Genomic DNA, 18670 nt, shown 5'->3' with positions numbered 1-18670 from the left:
CACAATACATGGAAATTAGCGTAATTGGGACTCACTGCATCGTCTTGTGGGAGTTTTCCTCTCCTTTTCTTAGTCTGGTTCATCCTCCGCCGAAGCATTCGATTAGCTTTGAGGTTAGCTTAGGAGAGAACGCTTAACACCTACCTACATTCCATCCAATCATAACCACTCTAGACCTCATAATAACCAAGATTTTTCTCAACCAAAGTTTATTGGGGAATTCAGCATGGTTGTAAAATCTTGAATCATTTAACCCACAACACAACAACAACACCAAATTATCGATGTTCGTCAAAATCATTAAAAAACAACCCAAAAGTGTCCCAGTTTTAAAATATATTAACATCACACTCTGGATTTCAAAAGAATAAAGTGAAGCTATAAAAACAAATTTCCAAAATGCTCACTGTGCCACCGCAAACCATACAAGCCCTATAGGAAATAGGGTAGCTGCAACTGTTTCAAAGTTCTTTCACTCAAACCCCACCCCAGGATTAATTGCTACTGATTTGATCAAACCTAAGGATATACTCAAAATCATAAAACGCATCTAAAACTAAATCCTCTCCAGGACCAAACAGTATAGACTATCGAACCATAAAGCAGCTTCCTATAACAATCATAATCTATATTTCCTTAATTATCAACGGGTGCTTGAAATAAGGATATTTTTCAAACAGTTGGAAACAAACTAAGGTTGTTCCCAAACCAAAAATTGGTAACGATTTGAGACAACCTTGTACCAATAAGCCTATTAAATTGTGTTTTTGATACCATTTGGCATGACGCTCTATTATTCAAATTAACTAAATACGGTTATCCAAAATATCTTATACACCTTACCAATAACTTGCTATCCAATAGATCCAATGCTGTGCACATCAATAATGCAATTTCCGATATTTACTCTCCCATTCCGGGTGTGCCACAGGGGAGTGTACTCTCACCTTTACTTTTTAACATCTTCACGGCTGACATACCCAAAATGACAAATTGTACAAAATACCAATACGCAGATGACTTAGCCATCGGCACCTGTAGCAAACTGTCGAAATCAATCATCAAAACACTAAACCGTTCGTTAGTCAGCTACCAGAAAAATTGCTCCAAATGGAAATTGAAAATCAACCCTGATAAGTCTGAAGCCATATTTTTCACTCCTTTCACAGGCAGACCCTGTTTGGCACTGCTGCGCTAAAACCCATAAAGAAAAAGTGCAAAGAATCCAATATACATTTTTAAAGACTTTCTTGAATGTCCCCCCCCCCCCCCCTGGTGTAGAACTAATTACATTCACAGAATTAGAAACATTGAAACTATTGAAACATTTATAACAAAGCTGAACACTAATTACAGTTCAAGATGTAGTAACAACCCAAATTCCCTTTTTGAGTCTTTCATTTCCGTTCATAACTATTGATCATTAATCCCTCAACCCTTCCCTTACACTCCTTCCCTTTTCCGATGCCAACTCTAATCACTGTTTAGATAACTAAGAATAGGTTCAAGCTTCTCTTCTCTCGTAAGCTGATGTACTTCTGTAAAACAAAAATAAAAAACTGCTGTGGGTTTTGCTAATTTTCCCACCCAAAATCCAGTCTCCTTAAAGGAAAATATATTACCACAATTGAGTCGTCCCGGTGGTGTAGGTGACAGCGGCGCCGGTCTTTAAACGGCAGGTCCGGGGTTCAAATCCCATCCGGACCGTCCCCCGTAGTTGAGACCTGACTAACCAACTAAAAGGATTATCGGCAGTCTGGAAAGCCTTTTCGATGGCCGGTGGTATGACCATAGAGGTCGTTAAGCCAAGTAGAAGTAAAATACATGTATGCTTTAAATTGAAGTATGATGGCTTACACCGTATGGTCTACTTAATAATAAATCAAATAAAAATAAATACTTTATAGTCAATAGGCCTTACCGTCTAAGGAATCTCATTCTTCAACAGGAACATTCGTATTAAGAGTCTTCATGTCATTCAATCGGTTTCCAAGCTAATTATTACCCTTCATTCACGCTTTCTTCTCCTATATTGACTTTAGGAACTCGAAAGGTTAGTCATAAGAACGAATACGTGCTTTGTGAAGACCGGTGCCGCTACCTTGACCCAATTCAATCACGTTAGTAATGTATTAATTAAGTTTGAATTCATTACCGGTGAGCCATTTCTTATCTTTTCTACAAACCAATGCAGTAAAAAGCATAAATTGTTTCTATACAAAATTCTTATTCAACCTTTTTTTTAGTTTTTTTAACTTAACCTCACAATTAGATCATGTGAGTAATATGATGACTTACTAGGCTTATTAATGCCACGTAGCCGGATGACCCGTCCTTACTTAGGAGGAACGGTTCGGATTGTCTAGTCCTGGGGCGGCCAGGTGGTGTAGGTGACAACGGCGCTGGTCTTCAAATGGCAGGACCGGGGTTCGAATCCCATCCGGACCGTCCCCCCATATTGAGGACTGACTAACTAACTACGTGGTATCTATCGGCAGTCTTAGAAAGCCATTTCTCGATGGCTGGGCATGACTTTAGTTAGAGGTCGTTAAGCCAAGAAGGAGAAGATTACCACAACTACAGCAAGTCTAGGTAATTATTGTAAACATATTAAAACATTATATTATTAACATATTACTAGGGAACTAATTGTAAACATTTCAACATATTCAATGTATTCGTAAATCATTGTCAATAAAAAAAACACTACTACTACTACTACTACTAAGCAACGCCAAGCTATCAGATAACGCTTAAAACATCGTGGACCTCTAAATGCGCGAAGCTTCCATGACCACTACACCAGCTTATAGAAAAATCGACCTCGGTCAATATACCTTTAAGATCATCCCTTTAAACTTTACCGCCTAATTTTGCATAGTTTGCTATATTAGGATTAGCTTGTTACTTACTGATGAAGCCACTATCGTTTTGGTTTTGCAAAGCCTCTTGTCAATATTTTGCTTACATTTAGCCTATCCCATGTACTGGATTGACATTTATAAAATACAACTTCACAGGTCGAAGTGAGGACCGTATGACCCATTCCTAATATATTGTAAGCCTAATACCGTTGAACAGATTGTCAGCCGATAAAATATCAACACACTTGCAATATAGTAAAATGTGTCTCAAACTCATTTGCTGCTGCAAACTCTTAACAATATTCAACAACAATGTATTGTACTACATACTGCAGCCATTTTTGCTTGAGTGTGAAAAACAAAGAACACCAACAAAATGTCCCACTCTCTAACGTTACTTTCATAAAACATGGCACATTCCCACTTCACGGAACGGAGAGCTCGCGCGCATATGGCCTGTCGCAAATGTGGGCCACCGATTTTCAGCTGCGAGGTTATCCAAGGTAATTTATAACCGGTGCACTTACCCACTCGGTTGCGCGTACGTGCCTGGCCTGGCGGGTTCTCTCGGCTGCTGTCCCGGCTATCGCTGTCGGAACAATTAATTCATCAGCTCGTATGATTAAATGAACGTAAATTATGAAGCCCCGTGTGCACACAGACGTGCCTTCATCTCTCATTGCCACCGTCGTTCATCTCCCTTTTTCATCTTCCCACAGTCAACCACCCACCCGATCCTGCTATGGTTCGGGTATATGCGGGCCAACATTATTTTCCAACCCAGAAGAGCTAGAGGGGTAGATAATTTCCCCGCCTTCTTTCCTGTCGGTGAGCGGCAGATCCGAAAATCCTCCAATGGTGGTAAGCGTGATGGCACAGAATCGAGCGCGTGAATGTACTGTTGTGTTCGGCTGTGATTGCTTTAAATTGTAATAATTCATCGCGCACCTTCCACCTTTCGAAGGCACGTGGCGTGGCCATCTTCACACAAAATCTGCACACACCCCAAACAGAGCGAGCGTCGTGAGGTGTCGTTTTTGCACGTTTCACATAGAGACTGTGGCGCTTGAAGTGTGTAATTTTTACTCCCACCGTTCCGTTGGCAATCGGCAGCGAAAGGTTTGTTGGATTTAAGAGTCGTGCGGAGAGTGCCGAACGAAAACAGGCATAGAAGGGGATTCTTCCTGACTGCGTGGCCGTTGCTTTCGGTATGGAATTAACATAATTAAAGCAATGTCTGCTAATGACGTGCTGAGGGATCGCTTTTTGCACCACGCTGAACCACCGGAACCAGAATCTCGAATATACAATCTTAATTTAAAGGTTTTATTTTATGTTTCAATAAATGTTAATGCTTATGTCTTTTGTATGTGCCATTTTTAAGTTAAATGTTACAAAGTGTTTTAAAGTTTAGCGGATCTAATTTACATGTACGTTTTACTCCTTTCAAATGTTTAAAATCAAATGAAATGTTACACTTCTGCACCTTTTAGATATATTTTATGTTAGTCTACACCTTTTGGAAACATTGTCCTTGCATAGGTTATTGTTAAATGGGTGAAGCGAGGACGAAAGGTGTTTTAGTAATGGTTTGCTGATTTTGCTTGTAGAAATTCTCGTTTTGTTTTTTATTCTGAAGCCAGTTTCATTTTACCCGATCAACTTTGAATTTATCAATGTTGCCATTGAATTTAAAAATGTCTATTGATTTTAATCTTGTAGCAACCGAGTTCAATCTTGTCCCTGCCAATTTCAACATGATCTTTTAATTTGTTATTAAAATATTTATAGGTTTTACGACCTATTAGGCCTGATTGTCAAAGCCAAACGGAAATACTTTCCGATGGAAAGACTCTAAGCAAACGGAAAGCAAATTTGTATAATGGTCCCTCGTTAGAGTTGAAGAATGTTTCGTAGACTTTTTGCTTACATTCATACAGGCAGAGGTTGCTCAGTTCATAAATTCACAGATGATTTCAATCGAATCAAACCTATCCTTAAATGCTAATTTTAACTAGAATAAGTAACTTATGAATCAGTTTGGTGTAATAATATACTTTTTGTGGTTTTTTTTCGTGGTGGACTCTGGTGGTTCTTGCTTAAGAATAATTCCTGCAAAGCAGCAAATAAAATCACTAAAACGACTTCAAAATTACTGTCATGACATATCCACGTAAATTATAAATACTTTTCTATAGATTTATGCTTTAACATGGTTTTTATGAATGCAAACTATACTTTCCGTTGCACTTTACTGACGGAAAACTTTTGGTCTAACGCGCGTTTCCGTTTGGCTCAGGCAATGCAAATTTTTCACTTTCCGTTCGACAAACATCTGTCATCGACTTTTAAACGTCTGATTCAGCCAACCGGAAAGTCATAATAGCAAAGTGACAATTATGTGACGTTTGAGAAGACGTTTCGGTTTCACAATCAGGCCTATTAGCTCACGTCGGTCATCGAATGGCTTGCTAGACTTACTTAATACTAGATGAATCATTCAATATTTCGAATCATTAAGTGTAATCACGGAGGTAATAGCCATAAAGTGTAAGAATATAAGAAAGAGGCTCCATCTGGTTCCTCGACCGGCGAACAAACTAAGTTAAAAATGTGTTTTTAAACTCCCATCCGTCTTCAAGACTCAAAAGTTTAAAAAGAGAAATAAAAACCAGGGAGTTATATTGCTCGATGGTTTGCAATAGACGTCTTAGTGCCAATAGAAACGAAGATAAAAAGATTTTAAAGCTTAAAAAACGTAAAACGTAAAACAACTCTCCACGTTCAAAGTCTAAGTTTTCCAGCCAAATAGTTCTTATGAACAATGGAAGATTTGCTGAGGAACCACTGTCGTTCTACAGACGCATCCCACGTAGAGCAGAAAAATATTGAGCACATAAATCGACTGGACCCTGTCTCCAGTAGAGAGATCTGACTCACAGCAATTTGAACGGTTGAAGCAATTTTTAGCATCGCGACGACAGCATTTTCCTGTTTCGTATCGTTTACCAGTTTGTAAAAATCAATTATGATCAAATAATCTTAAGTAATATTGTTAACGTTCTACTTAAAACAAGGCTCCTGTAGTATGGTTTTGGCCACCGTTAATCATCAGATTGTAACAACAACATTGCATTTATATTGTTGTCTATAATATTTATATTTACTACCAAATAAAATGCTTGATTTGTTCCAATAAAAGGAAACCCTCATTTGCTTTGACGTCAGTGCAGTAGACAGAAACCTTTCGTACGTCATCCTCCTAGCTATTGGTGCAACCGAATGATGCACTTGAATGCTCACCATTGCACTCGAGTAGAGCGGCATATGGTTGCTTTCGTGCCTCATATTCTACACCAATTTCGAGCTCATTTCTGAACGGAGACGATTGCCAGAAGCACCCTCGAGAGCAACTTTCAAATCTCCAAAGCACAAAGTCACTGAGCAAGTGGTAAATATGTAATTATGCTGTTAGCAACGTGCCACCACAAGATCACGCTCTGGCACTCTTACATGCCGGACGGACACATTCCTCACAACAGACACACACACCATCACTTTGTGGAATGTTTCCATTACCGTACTGTGCTCAATATCTTGCAGACGGCGTATGTTGATAGAGATGGACGTCGTCGGTCAGAGACAGGCCAGAGATAAATACGACAGATAAATAGATCGAATCAGTTGTTGCTGGTTGGTGGTAGTCGCGCTGTGTGTGGTTGCCAATGCCTTTTCTGGAATATGGCTGTTTCCACTTGTAGCTTTTTATTTTTCTCTTATGAGATTGTCGTTATCTTGTGTGTCAGGACAACGACTATCGTCACATTTTAGTAATGCTGGCGGTACTGCTGCAGGGAACAATCCGTCAAAATTGGCTGCTAACAATCGCTATCACGTGATGATGATGATGGTGATGATGCTAATGCACACGTACCTGCCTGCAAGGACCACTCACGCCATCACCATGACTAATTCCAGCAGAAAACGGCGCATGAAATGATGCATGAAAAATCGGAATCATGCTAACGATGACAAAAGCACACTTTTCCGAAGGCTTTTCTCACGGGACATAATACAAACTCTACAGCACATTCTCTAAATGAGCTGATGCTACTGCTGCTGCTACAGTCTTCAATCAATTCACTGGAAGGTGTGTTTTTGATGCAGTTCCCACACGAGAAAATTATCACCGTTCAAAAGCCCGGAAGCGTTAGGGTGGTTGAGGGTGGTTTTCGTTACATTCCGGCTAGTATGAATAATAAATTATTGCTCCGATAAGAACAACCCTTTTGCTAGCGCCACGGGGAACTATCTTTATTCCTTCCCCCAAGCTCTCCGGGTCCGGGAATGCATGTGCAGCAGAATTTGCATACAAACCCCGACACGTAACTCTCGCGCACGTTTGTGGTGAAGTAAACGCTTAACAATTTCTTTAAATTACAGTTCCAACACCGGCATGCCTGGCACAAGGTTTCACAAGGAGAAGGAAAAGCCTTCATCGGTAGCACTCCTTCCCCTAGTAGTGCCTAGCTCTGTGTGCAGAAAACCCATTTTGACCACAATTTTGCCCCACTATTCCGGTGGATAAGCGCAGAGATAACGGACGGCATAAATTAGAAAACTTTCAACAAAAGTTGCACTATGCACAAAACTATGCCTCGAAGCACTCTTCTTCTTCTTTTAGCGTTCTGTAGCTTCTCCGATCGATAAAGGCAAAAATCTAATGTTATATCGTTGTGCCTCCTTATGGCGAAAGTTTTGCCATTCTCAGATTCTGTGATGCTTGGCTTGAGGGAAACTGCGAAAAGGAAGACAATAAAATCCTGGCCTGAATATAAAATAAAATGTAGAGCTGATGGCAGATAGTTCTAAAAGTAAAAAAAGTTCTAAAAGTAAAAAAATTCTTCGCGCGCCCAACGTGGGGCTCGAACCCACGACCCTGAGATTAAGAGTCTCATGCTCTACCGACTGAGCTAGCCGGGCTGTTGATAATATGGTGGCTAAATGCATTAGATGAACACAATACCCTCAACACATTCCATTTAGTTAGTTACATATGAGAAGGCGTGTTCGTAACTGTTTGAACAATTTTAGTTAGAAGCAAATTTTTATTCCAATTTGTGTTTCCTTGTAATATAGATGCATTATTATAAAAAAATCTATACCAACTCTTGATGGACATAAAACGTATAATTAAAAAATGCAATAAAACCACCGTAAAATTTAGCAAAATCATGCACCTTCTATTGAAAAAAAAACATTGCATTGGTCAGTCTGGAATAAACCTTATACGTGTTCGTGTAATTGGCCGTGCGTGCTAGAGTGAAGAACGAGTTGATGGAGGAGGCACAAAAACCTTGAACTTGCTTTTTGACCATCAACACCGTCGAGTCAGCTGACGCGGCCGTTCGTCGTCTGTGTGGAGGTGTGATGCTTTACGCGTCGTCGCGGACCTGCGCGCCTTCCACCCGTCTCCCCAACCCTACTCCATGACTGTTGGCCTACTTTAAGTTTATTGATTTTTCATCGCTGTCTCCGGTGGTGGTGTAATAACACGTGTTCCTATCGCGGTAGAAGAAGTAACACACATTCCTCGGGTGTCTCATTTGGTTTTCGTTTTCGTTTTTTGTTTCTTTCCAGTTTTGTTTTTGCTTTTTTAAGACTCTCGTATACTACACGACCCTCACCCGGACAACATGTGGTGGAAGTTCATCGTAGAGGTGACCAATGAGTACAAAATTCTCCGCGGCATGATCTCCTACTCGGCGCTCTGGCCAGCCGGATGCCTCATACAGCAAACGTTCGAGGGTAAGCGACTCAAAAACTATGATTGGGAGCGTTGTCTGCGTTACAGCCTGTACGGTACGTTCGTGTCGGCGCCCATGCTCTACACCTGGATGCGCTGTGCCAACATTATGTGGCCTCGGACGGACGTTCGGTCGTCGCTGGCGAAAGCGTTCACTGAGCAGGGTGCATATGACCCGTTCGCGATCGTTCTGTTCTTCTATGGCATGAGCATCCTGGAGCGCCGATCGCAGCAGCAAGCTGGCGAAGAGGTTCGGTCCAAATTTTGGGACACTTACAAGGTGGGATTCTTCTACTGGCCAGTCGTGCAGACGTTGAACTTTTCGCTGGTCAAACCCAAGAACCAGATTGTCATTGCCGGATTCTTCAGTCTCATCTGGACAACATTTTTGGCGTATTCGAAATCAAGCCAAAAGCAGCAACCGATTCAACAGGTGGCGTAGACAATGTTGCCTACATTGAACTATAGATTACTATAGTACTAGAGAACAGTTTAGGTTGGTTGTAAATGTGCCCTTAAAAAATTTGTATAAATTCTGTCCACATCAAATGGTGCTAATAAATAGATATTCCTTATTTATCTTCTATTTAGACATTGTACTGCAATCATTAAAGATCTTTGATTCCTAGTCACCAGCTACAATGTTTGTTCTGGAGAGGTTTTGTCCACGTGATGTAGAAACCTTCTTTCTGGTGCAGCAGCCGTGACCTGTTCGGCTAAACCGTCCAGCAGTGCAGGTATCACATGTTCACCGATCGATATCAAAAGATCAGCTATTTTCTCTACCCGCTGTATGTCGCTGATCACCGGAATTGCTGCTCGATTTTGCTCACCGGACGTGGACAGTTCTACCTCGATTCCATCTGTCACCACTTCCCGCCTAGGACGGTCCAACTAGAGTGAGATAAATTATATACGAACAAAACATATAGAGACATAGATAACTTCTTGGTTTGCACTACAGCGGTGTCTTACACTTCGTCCTGCTGCATTATTGAACGAAACGGCAAAGACTAGCACTATCACAACAAGATCGCTTTTATGAACCATTTTTCGTCCTCACATCGATCACTTTACATTAGAAACATTTTTCTGTCCTATCAGCAGCTTTTATACACAACGACAGTTGTTAATGGTAACAGATTGGCTCAGTTTACGTGCACGCAATTGCTGGATTCGCTTGTAGCATGTGAGTAAGAGCTCATTAAAGAAATTGGCGAACGTTCATATGATCAAATATAATCAAATTACACAATCGCAGTGTTCCGTTGACCAGCAGTATTCAACGTTGTTTAATGCCTGGCAAAAATTCTTATTTTTTATGTTCATTTTCATGAAATTTGTAACAGGTGTGTATGTTGATGACGGTTTGGCTAAGACTGTGTTTGGCTTGGAAAACAAAGTTAATAAATTATAATAGAACACTATAGAAAACAAATTTTAAAAACAAAACTACAGTGAAACAATTACAAATTCAAATTTACAAGAAAATTAATATTGTAAAATTCGAATAAAAAACACAACTTAATTATGCGCCATCTATCGATAAATTCAATGAAAGGTGGTTGCCATTGGGTAGCGCTATATCAACCTCATGGCGCTGAACCAGATGGCGCTGGTGAAGTTATCGTTTGAACACAGCAAACATCAATATTTAACCCACTGATTAAATGTTTACTCATATTTTATGAATATCGTTAAATGTATGCGATAAAATAGTTATCGATTTTTAAGAATCGATAGCGGTTTTTTCCAATTAATCTGCTTGAAATGTTTCATCACACGCTAAACACATGCTGCATGGGCATGATAGAATTGCTAGTTGGGTCATCTTTACTGAATGTCATTTCTTGTTTTGCTTTCGGGATGTAAACATAGCAAAATGCAAACCAAACAAACCAATCGAAATAATTTTGGCAGATTCCTGTAGTGTTTTGGTAATTTTGGAAGCGTTTAGTCCTTTATTGGGTTTGTAAAACTGTATTTGGATCTAGAAACAAACAAGCTATCAAACCACGTGTTGTCCACCTTGATCCAGGGCTCTCGCTTTCTTGTACTGTTTACATCTTTCGTAAGTACAAATCTTTTCTACAAACAATACTTCATGACGAAAATAACCTGATTCATTCACTTTTAGCTCATATCTCAAGCGCAAAATGACAGCACAGCGGATGTCCACTGAAAACGTGGAACGTTTCATCAATGAGCAGTTGAAGGAAGATCTGCGGGTATATGAAAAGCGGCTGAAGGAGTTGAATGCGGAAATGCTGGAATATGTGCAGTTAAAGCACATGATTGAAACTATCCTAACGCAAGAGAATCGCAGTGAATTTAAGACGCAAGTTAATGTGGGCGGCAACATGTTCATCAAGGCTCGAGCGGAAAACGTCGATCACATATTGGTAGACGTTGGGCTGAAGGTGTACGTAGAGTTTAAAATCGAGGAAGCCATACGCTATGTGGAAATGAAGATTAAAGTGCTAACGAAGGAGGCAGATATTGTGCGTGAAAAGAGTATTGAGACAAGGGCCAATATTAAGCTGGCACTTCTTGTGATAGGAGATGCACAGCAGCTTCACAAAACGCAGGATGACCGATAGTGGGAAAATGTCAGAAGGAAACTATGGTACGTTACAAAAGTGAAGAGAAATAAAATTTCAAACGTTTAGTTGTGGTTTTTCGATTTCCTATGGATTTTTGCCTTCTCTTTTGATACAAAACAAACCATTCGAAAATTATCGTTTTTTGTATCAGCTGTCAAACGTTTTTTAATTTCTCTGGAGCCCATCAAACGTCAAATGCTGCATCATGACAGAACCTGCCCTTCATGCTGTCTGGTATGACGGATGATAAACAGGTTGTAAGCAAAAGCAAAAACTATGTGCAGGCGTAATTCGGCGTAATAAATAGTATTTGATCGGAGATTTAGGTAATTATTGTGTTTGTAAGGCATGCGAAACATAGCAGAACGTTTTAGTCGTGTCTTTCCTTGATACGGCGTGACGGAACGGTCGATGTTGACAAAAGTGATAAGAGCAGCTAACAAAACACAGGGATGCCGTAATCGTAATTGTTCTGTAATTGTTGCAGGTTAATGGTTTGTTCGATTGCAGTTCGAAGGCCGAAAGGATCGTGCAAGCTTTTCCATATGAAAACACCACTGTGCTAGCTTGGGGTGGAGGATTGCCAAACGAGTGTCCTTGATCGATCACATAAAGGGCGGTTCCGATTGTGTACATCGGAGAAACCCACACAATGGATTTAGTGGACATTGACAAAGTGTTGGATGATCTAGAGCTAAATGAAGATGATGGCACCAGTACTGCTACGCGAGCGTCGGGTAGGTATCGTCTTTGAAGGAACATTCTGTGACACACACAGTGACCTTCTGCGTGCCTCTTTTTTTCCTACAGACACAAAGTCGAGCGTTCGTGAGTCTGGCGTTTCAGTGAATGGCACCGCGAAGGAGCAGGCAGCAGTCGGGCCGGCTACCGTTTCCCAGGAAAAGTTGAAATTTAAGGCCAACGTAGTTAATGTGTCAACAGTGTTTTCTAGCCTGAACGAATACGTGAACGCCGGCGGTACGGAACTGGGTGGTGCAAAGCATACAAGCCTACAGGAGTCTCACGATCTGGGCATACCAAGCGATAGAAAGCCGCTGCTAACGCCTCCTTCGAACTCTTCAATTTCATCCGATGTGAAAACATCCTCGGCCGCAGCAACGTCATCCTCTGTTCCAACGTCTCCGCAGCATGTTGTGTCCTCCCCCACGACATCACCCGACTCTTCAGCGTCGTCGGTGTCCTGTTGTTCGTCAAGAGTAGCCTCATCTTCGGCATCTTCTTCCGCACATTCCTCTTCGCGGTCATCGTCCTCATCAGCGTCCTCATCCGCGTCCAGCAGCGATGCTGAAGACGCTGACAATCGCAAAGCGAAAGATGAACGTGGTGCTCTTGGTCACGTGCACGAAAAACTTCCCGAGGAATTATCGTCACTTAGCGCCGATGATTACGTACTGGATACGTCCTCAATGACCACGCTGGCCACCACAAACGAAGGAGCTGCACGGAAGGGAGCGACCACCGCCGATGCACAGGACACATCGGCCTTTTCGTACAAGAATAGCCTGTACTCGGATACGCTGAGCAATGATGTGATAAATCTGGAAGGAATCTCTTCCATCTCCTCCATTGTGGCGGTCGACCTGACAAAAAGTGCCAGGGAGGCAAATGGTTTGGTGGAAGGAGCGCCGGTAGCGAAGGACGAGATAGAAACGACAGCACAGGACGATTTGGAACGGCCCGTCAAGGCACCGGAAGCGGATGATGCCCGCAAACCGGTGGTCGGATTCGAATCAACAATGGACGATGTATCCGACACGGAGCTCGAAAGCTACTTGCAGGAGTTGGAAGAGTTTGACTTCCGTAGCGTGAACGTTGAATCGACTGTGCCACCGAAGCCGGACACGGAATCGGTTACGCTGCCGGACACTACGGTAGAAACACAACCGGAAGTTGAACGTGTCCCTGCGGTGTTGGAAAGCGGTGCGCCGATCGTGAAGGATCGTGCCGATGAAAACAGTATCGACAGTCGTAGCGACGATGAAATAAGTCCAAGCTCATCCCGGGGTGACAATGAGGACGATTTGATATCGCAAGCTTCTACGCTGGAATTTAACGATTTGGCAATGGGAGCGACGGCGGCTGTGGCGGCCACAACGCCTCTTCCTCAGACTGTCGGCGCTCCAGCAGTGGAACCACTGGAAGGAGCAATGGCAATGGTTTCCGAACTTGACATTCCCATTCCGGCCGATACGCAAGTTTCGGAAGATTTCCAGCTTGACGAGGATGGAAGCGAGATCAAGTTCATCGACTGCACAGAGACGGAATCGGAACGTCGGTTGATGGATTCACCGGAAGATGAAATCAACCGGATGAGCCTATCGCATCCCGAACGACCAACGTCTCTAGAGTTGGGGAATGGAGTAGTGAGTGAAGGAAGTGGCTTGGTGGAAGGTAACATTCCCGCCTCACCAGGCCATACACCTCCCTCATCGCGTGCTATTGTTCCGGATCAAGGTCTCACGTTATCTTCTACCAGTTCGGATGATTTTGCTGCCTCGATTGAAGGTAGAACAGCGCCGCACGGTGGAGTGGTGGAGGATGGCTCACGTTTGGCTATTGCCGACCCGATACAATCACCTATCGCCGCTCCAATAACAGTCGCACCACTGCTGAGCCCAGCACAGGCACAACTCGGCAAGATACAACCATTCTGGGTGCCGGACAATTCAACCAAATTCTGCATGCAATGTAACCAAAAGTTTTCCGTCATCAAAAGACGCCACCATTGCCGGGCTTGCGGTCAGGTGCTCTGTTCGTCCTGTTGCTGTTTGAAGGCAAAGTTGGAGTATTTGGGTGACCAAGAGGCACGCGTCTGCATCGAGTGTGATGTGATACTGAGCATTCAGCAGCAGCAAGCGATGGAAGAGGATCAGCATCACCAGCTGGCAGGTTCAATGGTAACCGATGGGAGAAGTTTAATCTCAGCCGGGCTGAGCAGTAATCAGCAACGACAGCCGAATCCAAATAATCCGATGGAATACTGCTCGGTGATTCCACCACTGCAGCAGGCCGCCGCTAGCACTCAGCCTCTGTCGCCAATCTCGGTTATGGTGCCGGTGGGTGTGCTAAAGCGTGCCGGGGCTCCACGGAACATGCGCAAAGACAAAAACGTTATCTTTAGCGATGGTATACGGCCCGGGTGCGATCTGACCGAACTTGATCAGAACTGGGATGCGGTACCGACACGCACGTCTCCTCCGCGGTCTCGCAAACCACGCGTCCAAACACCGCCCGGTGCGGATGATGCCGATGCCAGTGCAGTTCCCCGTGCCGGTGCACAGCTAACTTGCTTCATTCCAGCGGAAGAAAACAAATTGCCGCCCGTGCTGAAACGGATCAGTCCAACCGAAAGCAAGCTGGTTGAGATCGAAAATGATGCATCGCTGCTGGAAGGATTGCGCGAGGTAACGCTCACGTTTGCGATACAGAAAAACTTCCACGTGCTAGTGACGGTGGTGGAGTTGGCATGCTGCATTAATCGGACTGTGATCAATTTCACCACCCGTGGACTACATTATGTGGGTCAGGACGAGATTATCATACTGCTCGTACTGGGTGATTCGCGAGTACTTCCGAAAGACATCTTTACGCATCTGAACGAAATCTATTGCGAGGCGAACCGGGGACACAAAATTACGGAGCTTGGATTTTCTCCTGCCCGATCGAACAACTTCCTTGGCTCCAAGAACCATGGCGGATTTCTGTACGTACGCCCGACGTACCAGTGCATGAAAGCGGTCATTACGCCCGAAGCACCGTACTTGATCGGTATTTTAATTCACCGCTGGGAGGTACCGTGGGCAAAGATACTTCCGCTGCGTTTGATGCTACGCCTCGGAGCACTCTACCAATACTATCCCTGTCCGCACGTGAGCGAACGAGAGCGCGAATCGGTGTACGTGGAAATAGCCCAAACGATCGTGAATCTGTTGGCAGATTTTCGACACTTTAGCTACACCATTCCGAGTGTGCGCGGGATGGTAATCCATCTGGAGGACCACAAAACGAGCATACTGATACCGCGCAATCGGTACGAGCAGATGGTGAAGGTGGTGGACGGTTCAAGCGAGCAACTGATGGCTGTGGGTGGCAACTTTAGCAAGCAGGCCGATGGACACTTGGTATGCATACAGAACACGGAATCTGGGTGTCCGGAAGCGACTCAGTATACGACACAAGCGATCGATATCGAGAGTCAACCGCGTAAGGTAACTGGAGCAAGTTTCCTGGTGCTCGATGGATCACTCAAGCCCAATTCCGGTCTGACTGGAAGGTGTACCATCCTGGAGGATGGTCTGAGGGTGCTAATACCGCCGGTAAAGCTGCAGCTCGTGAAAGAAGCGCTAAAAGCGATGAAAGACTATCAAATCGTATGCGGTCCAACCGAGGGAGACGACAGCCAGAAGGAGCTGGTTTCGATCGAGTGGACGGCAAACGATTTGAACTTTAACATTGGCGTTACTTCGCCGATCGATCGCAAAGCGTTTGACGGTGTACCGAGCATTCGGGTGCACCGCGGAACGGATTACTTCAACTCGAATCACATCATCCGCTGGACGGAAGTCTTTATTCTGAAGGTATGTTGATTATCCGCGATAGAATGAGCATTTTGACATAACTCTTCCATGCTTTTAGGGAGACGAAGAATCTAATCATCCCGGTGATCCGATCAATATGTCGAAGGTTTCGGAAACGGTCGCAAAAACGGCTTGCAAGGCACTGATCGAGTATCTGGACCTGCTGGCATCCAACGGTCATACCAAACTTGCCCTTCGGATTACATCCAACCATGGACAGGTAAGCGTGCTGAAAAAACATTCTTCTTCCCTAATGAGGGGTAGTAATGGTGCATTTCTCTATACCAGTTTTCGTATGTCGCGGGCAGTGGTGGCAACAAGCTAGCACCACTGTACTCGAATGCGCTCGGCCAGGCAGTGATGGAGTTGCTGGAGAGACAGGCTACAGCGCTGCATCTCGATCAGCATGATATTGTATTTGAACTGATATTCCACATTCTTGACAAGTAATACAAAACGCTAGAACTGAGTGTGAAGGAACTCCCCGGCGACAACAGCAGCAGAACAACCGTCTGCCTACGATGAGTTTTTTTCCATATGCGTTGGTTTTTGTTGTGGTTGCGTAAAATGTTTTCGGAAGGCAAGCTTCTACCGTGTTTACCTTTTTTTTCCCTCCTAACGCGTCGCTCTGTCCTGGCGCCCGATTGTAATATTTGCTTCGAACAAACCAATTAAAACCAAGTGCTAGCCGGGCGTGACAGGTAAAAGGATATGATGTCATCCGGACACATGGACAGGCGGTCGGAATGCATAGCAAACCGACGGGGAAAAAGTTAGAATGAAGAAAGAGACCGGAAAGAACGTGAAACATACACACCAGGTGCATGCCGTGAATTATATAGAGTATATAGATTATACATATACATATATATATACATAGATATAGATATATATATTTCTTATATATATAGTTAAAATTATTGAAAGGACAAACGGAAGAAGCCAGTCACATGTTTATTATCGTCGCTGTTTATAGGTGGGACGGATAGGGAATGCGGGATAAGGAATATTTATATATGATTTGGAAGTTTTAGTGCCGACAGATAGAAAAACAAAAAAACCCGGGTTGACGCAATATGGCAGCAATTGGCATATTTTGCAAACAATGATAGTTACTACGTTCAGAGCGAATGTTCAGGCCAAGTTGCATGCATTGATAATAGTAAATATATATATTAGTGCACACGACTGCACCTACCAACGTAACCAACGTGGTGATTTACGTATGATTTTAACACATTGAGAATGGTTTTTTGCGCTAAAGTGTTAACCACTAGACGTTCATCCAACAGCTGATATTTGACAAACCAGGCTGGACAGTGCTTACTTCCCAGCTATCACAGTCTTTAATGCTACCTCCTATCTCGAATTATCATCTGCAGACTTTCTCTAAGGCAGCTATAAAGCTTGATTTGTTGGAGAAAATCGCTTTTCTATACGCCAATAGGAACAGATCATCACTCTCACCACCTGATCAATTGAGTCCGGAAGCGATTCGAAGAAAGAGAAATAATTACGAGCTAGTTGCGTGACTTCCAGGATGTTGATATCCTGACGATGGCCAAACCTGGAAGGCTGCGATGGTTGGAGCACGTGATGAGATTACTGAACTCATACTCCGCCAGAAAGGCGCCTCATTCGGTACGCGGCGCAGATAAGCACAGCAAGTTCATTGGCTCGAAACCATGTCTACCAGATCCATGCTCGGTAAAGAGGGAAGAAGTTTCATACAGAAGAGAGAACAGCAAAGCTACCTTGGTGCGATCATAACTTCCGATAACACCCAAAGCAACGAAAATCGGAGGCGTACTGTTTAATGAAAACGTGTCCTACCACGGTTTGTATTAAGTCCTGCAATCAAGAAGATTTCAATTTTACACATGCAGTGGACGAGAGTGTTTTTCCATTTTTGAGCTTGAGTTCCTGAGGGCTAAATGTGCCAGGATGTCCTAACTGTAGCCAAAGCCGGAAAGATACAATGGTTGAGGGACGAGATGAATTTGTTAGTCTGCAATTCGATCGATCAACCAACGGTAGAAGAATTCAGCTATGAAACTAGTTTCTTTGCAATGGTCTTGAGAATTGGCCACATCTAAACGACTAGAATGGGCCAAGCGGAGGACATTTGCATTTTTTTTATGTTTTTTGTTTTGTATTCGTTACTGTTGTTCAAAAGTTAAACTTACCTACAAGAGAATCTAATATCTAATCTGTAGTTTTGCTAAAGCTTAAAGTCTATTCGAACTGGAATTAGCTGTATTCTAAGCTAGTGAAACATTCACCAGATCGATGTGAATGTCGGTATCCAATGCCGCACAATAAACCTCCATCTCCATCATCATCATCCAAGGCCAAATAACGGGCGGGATGCTGCGTTGCTGCGAATAGAGCGGATAAATGAATCTCGGTCGAGCATAAACGGCAAACAAATCCGCGTAACCTCTTTCTACATAATTACGTCAGTCACGCGGCATAATTAACTATTGGGCGATACCTACCGAGCATTACATGCGCATCCCTTGGTTTTACACCACCGCCGTATGTACTGCCGCATGTTTCCGAAGAAGCATTACCATCCCAACCAACTGCTCCGACCGGGTTGCAGTGCGTACCGTTCCGTATCGCTTGTGCCGTTTTTTTTTGCTGGTGCCTGAGGATTGGGTACCAGCACACGGTGCAACGGCAACTGGTGACCTCTTGAGCAGCATTCCATCCAATCACTCAAAAGCTCTCGCTAAGGTAGAGTGTATACAATCCATTTGCATATCATAGTGCAGTAGAAACCTAGTGGTGCAGCGG

The 18670-nt window shown here is 43.4% G+C and overlaps 4 protein-coding genes and 1 non-coding gene across 5 annotated transcripts; 3 read left to right on the top strand and 2 right to left on the bottom strand.

The window, feature by feature from the left end:
* Positions 1-7774: 7774 nt before the first annotated feature.
* On the bottom strand, positions 7775-7847 carry Trnak-cuu (transfer RNA lysine (anticodon CUU)). The gene has a single exon. It is a non-coding gene; the product is annotated as a tRNA-Lys (tRNA).
* Positions 7848-8560: 713 nt separating this feature from the next.
* On the top strand, positions 8561-9112 carry LOC126567223 (mpv17-like protein). The gene has a single exon (XM_050223455.1). The coding sequence runs from the start codon at positions 8561-8563 to the stop codon at positions 9110-9112; it is 552 nt and encodes a 183-aa protein (XP_050079412.1).
* Positions 9113-9306: 194 nt separating this feature from the next.
* On the bottom strand, positions 9307-9720 carry LOC126559482 (uncharacterized). The gene is made up of 2 exons (XM_050215647.1): positions 9646-9720; positions 9307-9564 (listed from the first exon to the last, which is right to left on the bottom strand). Exons 1-2 carry the CDS (start codon positions 9718-9720, stop codon positions 9307-9309), a joined length of 333 nt encoding a protein of 110 aa, XP_050071604.1.
* A 1098-nt stretch (positions 9721-10818) lies between these two features.
* Positions 10819-11274, top strand: LOC126559350 (protein UXT homolog). Its single transcript, XM_050215496.1, has one exon. It carries the CDS (start codon positions 10827-10829, stop codon positions 11268-11270), a length of 444 nt encoding a protein of 147 aa, XP_050071453.1. The 5' UTR covers positions 10819-10826; the 3' UTR covers positions 11271-11274.
* A 518-nt stretch (positions 11275-11792) lies between these two features.
* On the top strand, positions 11793-16365 carry LOC126556726 (zinc finger FYVE domain-containing protein 9). Its single transcript, XM_050212188.1, has 4 exons — positions 11793-12010; positions 12084-15871; positions 15930-16091; positions 16160-16365. The coding sequence occupies exons 1-4, from the start codon at positions 11926-11928 to the stop codon at positions 16319-16321; spliced, it is 4197 nt and encodes a 1398-aa protein (XP_050068145.1). The 5' UTR covers positions 11793-11925; the 3' UTR covers positions 16322-16365.
* The last annotated feature ends 2305 nt before the right edge of the window (positions 16366-18670 follow it).

The sequence above is a fragment of the Anopheles maculipalpis genome, chromosome 2RL, assembly GCF_943734695.1.
Source record: "Anopheles maculipalpis chromosome 2RL, idAnoMacuDA_375_x, whole genome shotgun sequence".
NCBI classification, from domain to species: domain Eukaryota; kingdom Metazoa; phylum Arthropoda; class Insecta; order Diptera; family Culicidae; genus Anopheles; species Anopheles maculipalpis.
The sequence above is the reverse complement of the archived record's forward strand: the minus strand, read 5'-3'. Positions and strand labels throughout refer to the sequence as shown.

What these genes read in the sequence shown, in the direction of transcription:
- LOC126559350 (XM_050215496.1), top strand. Translation starts at nt 10,827, where the DNA reads ATGACAGCACAGCGGATGTCCACTGAAAACGTGGAACGTTTCATCAAT.
- LOC126559482 (XM_050215647.1), bottom strand. Translation starts at nt 9,720, where the DNA reads ATGGTTCATAAAAGCGATCTTGTTGTGATAGTGCTAGTCTTTGCCGTT. An exon ending in ATAATGCAGCAGGACGAAGT is followed by an intron (nt 9,565 to 9,645) that starts GTAAGACACCGC and finishes ATCTCACTCTAG; the next exon opens with TTGGACCGTCCTAGGCGGGA.
- LOC126567223 (XM_050223455.1), top strand. Translation starts at nt 8,561, where the DNA reads ATGTGGTGGAAGTTCATCGTAGAGGTGACCAATGAGTACAAAATTCTC.
- LOC126556726 (XM_050212188.1), top strand. Translation starts at nt 11,926, where the DNA reads ATGGATTTAGTGGACATTGACAAAGTGTTGGATGATCTAGAGCTAAAT. An exon ending in TACTGCTACGCGAGCGTCGG is followed by an intron (nt 12,011 to 12,083) that starts GTAGGTATCGTC and finishes TTTTTCCTACAG; the next exon opens with ACACAAAGTCGAGCGTTCGT. An exon ending in TTACATCCAACCATGGACAG is followed by an intron (nt 16,092 to 16,159) that starts GTAAGCGTGCTG and finishes TCTCTATACCAG; the next exon opens with TTTTCGTATGTCGCGGGCAG.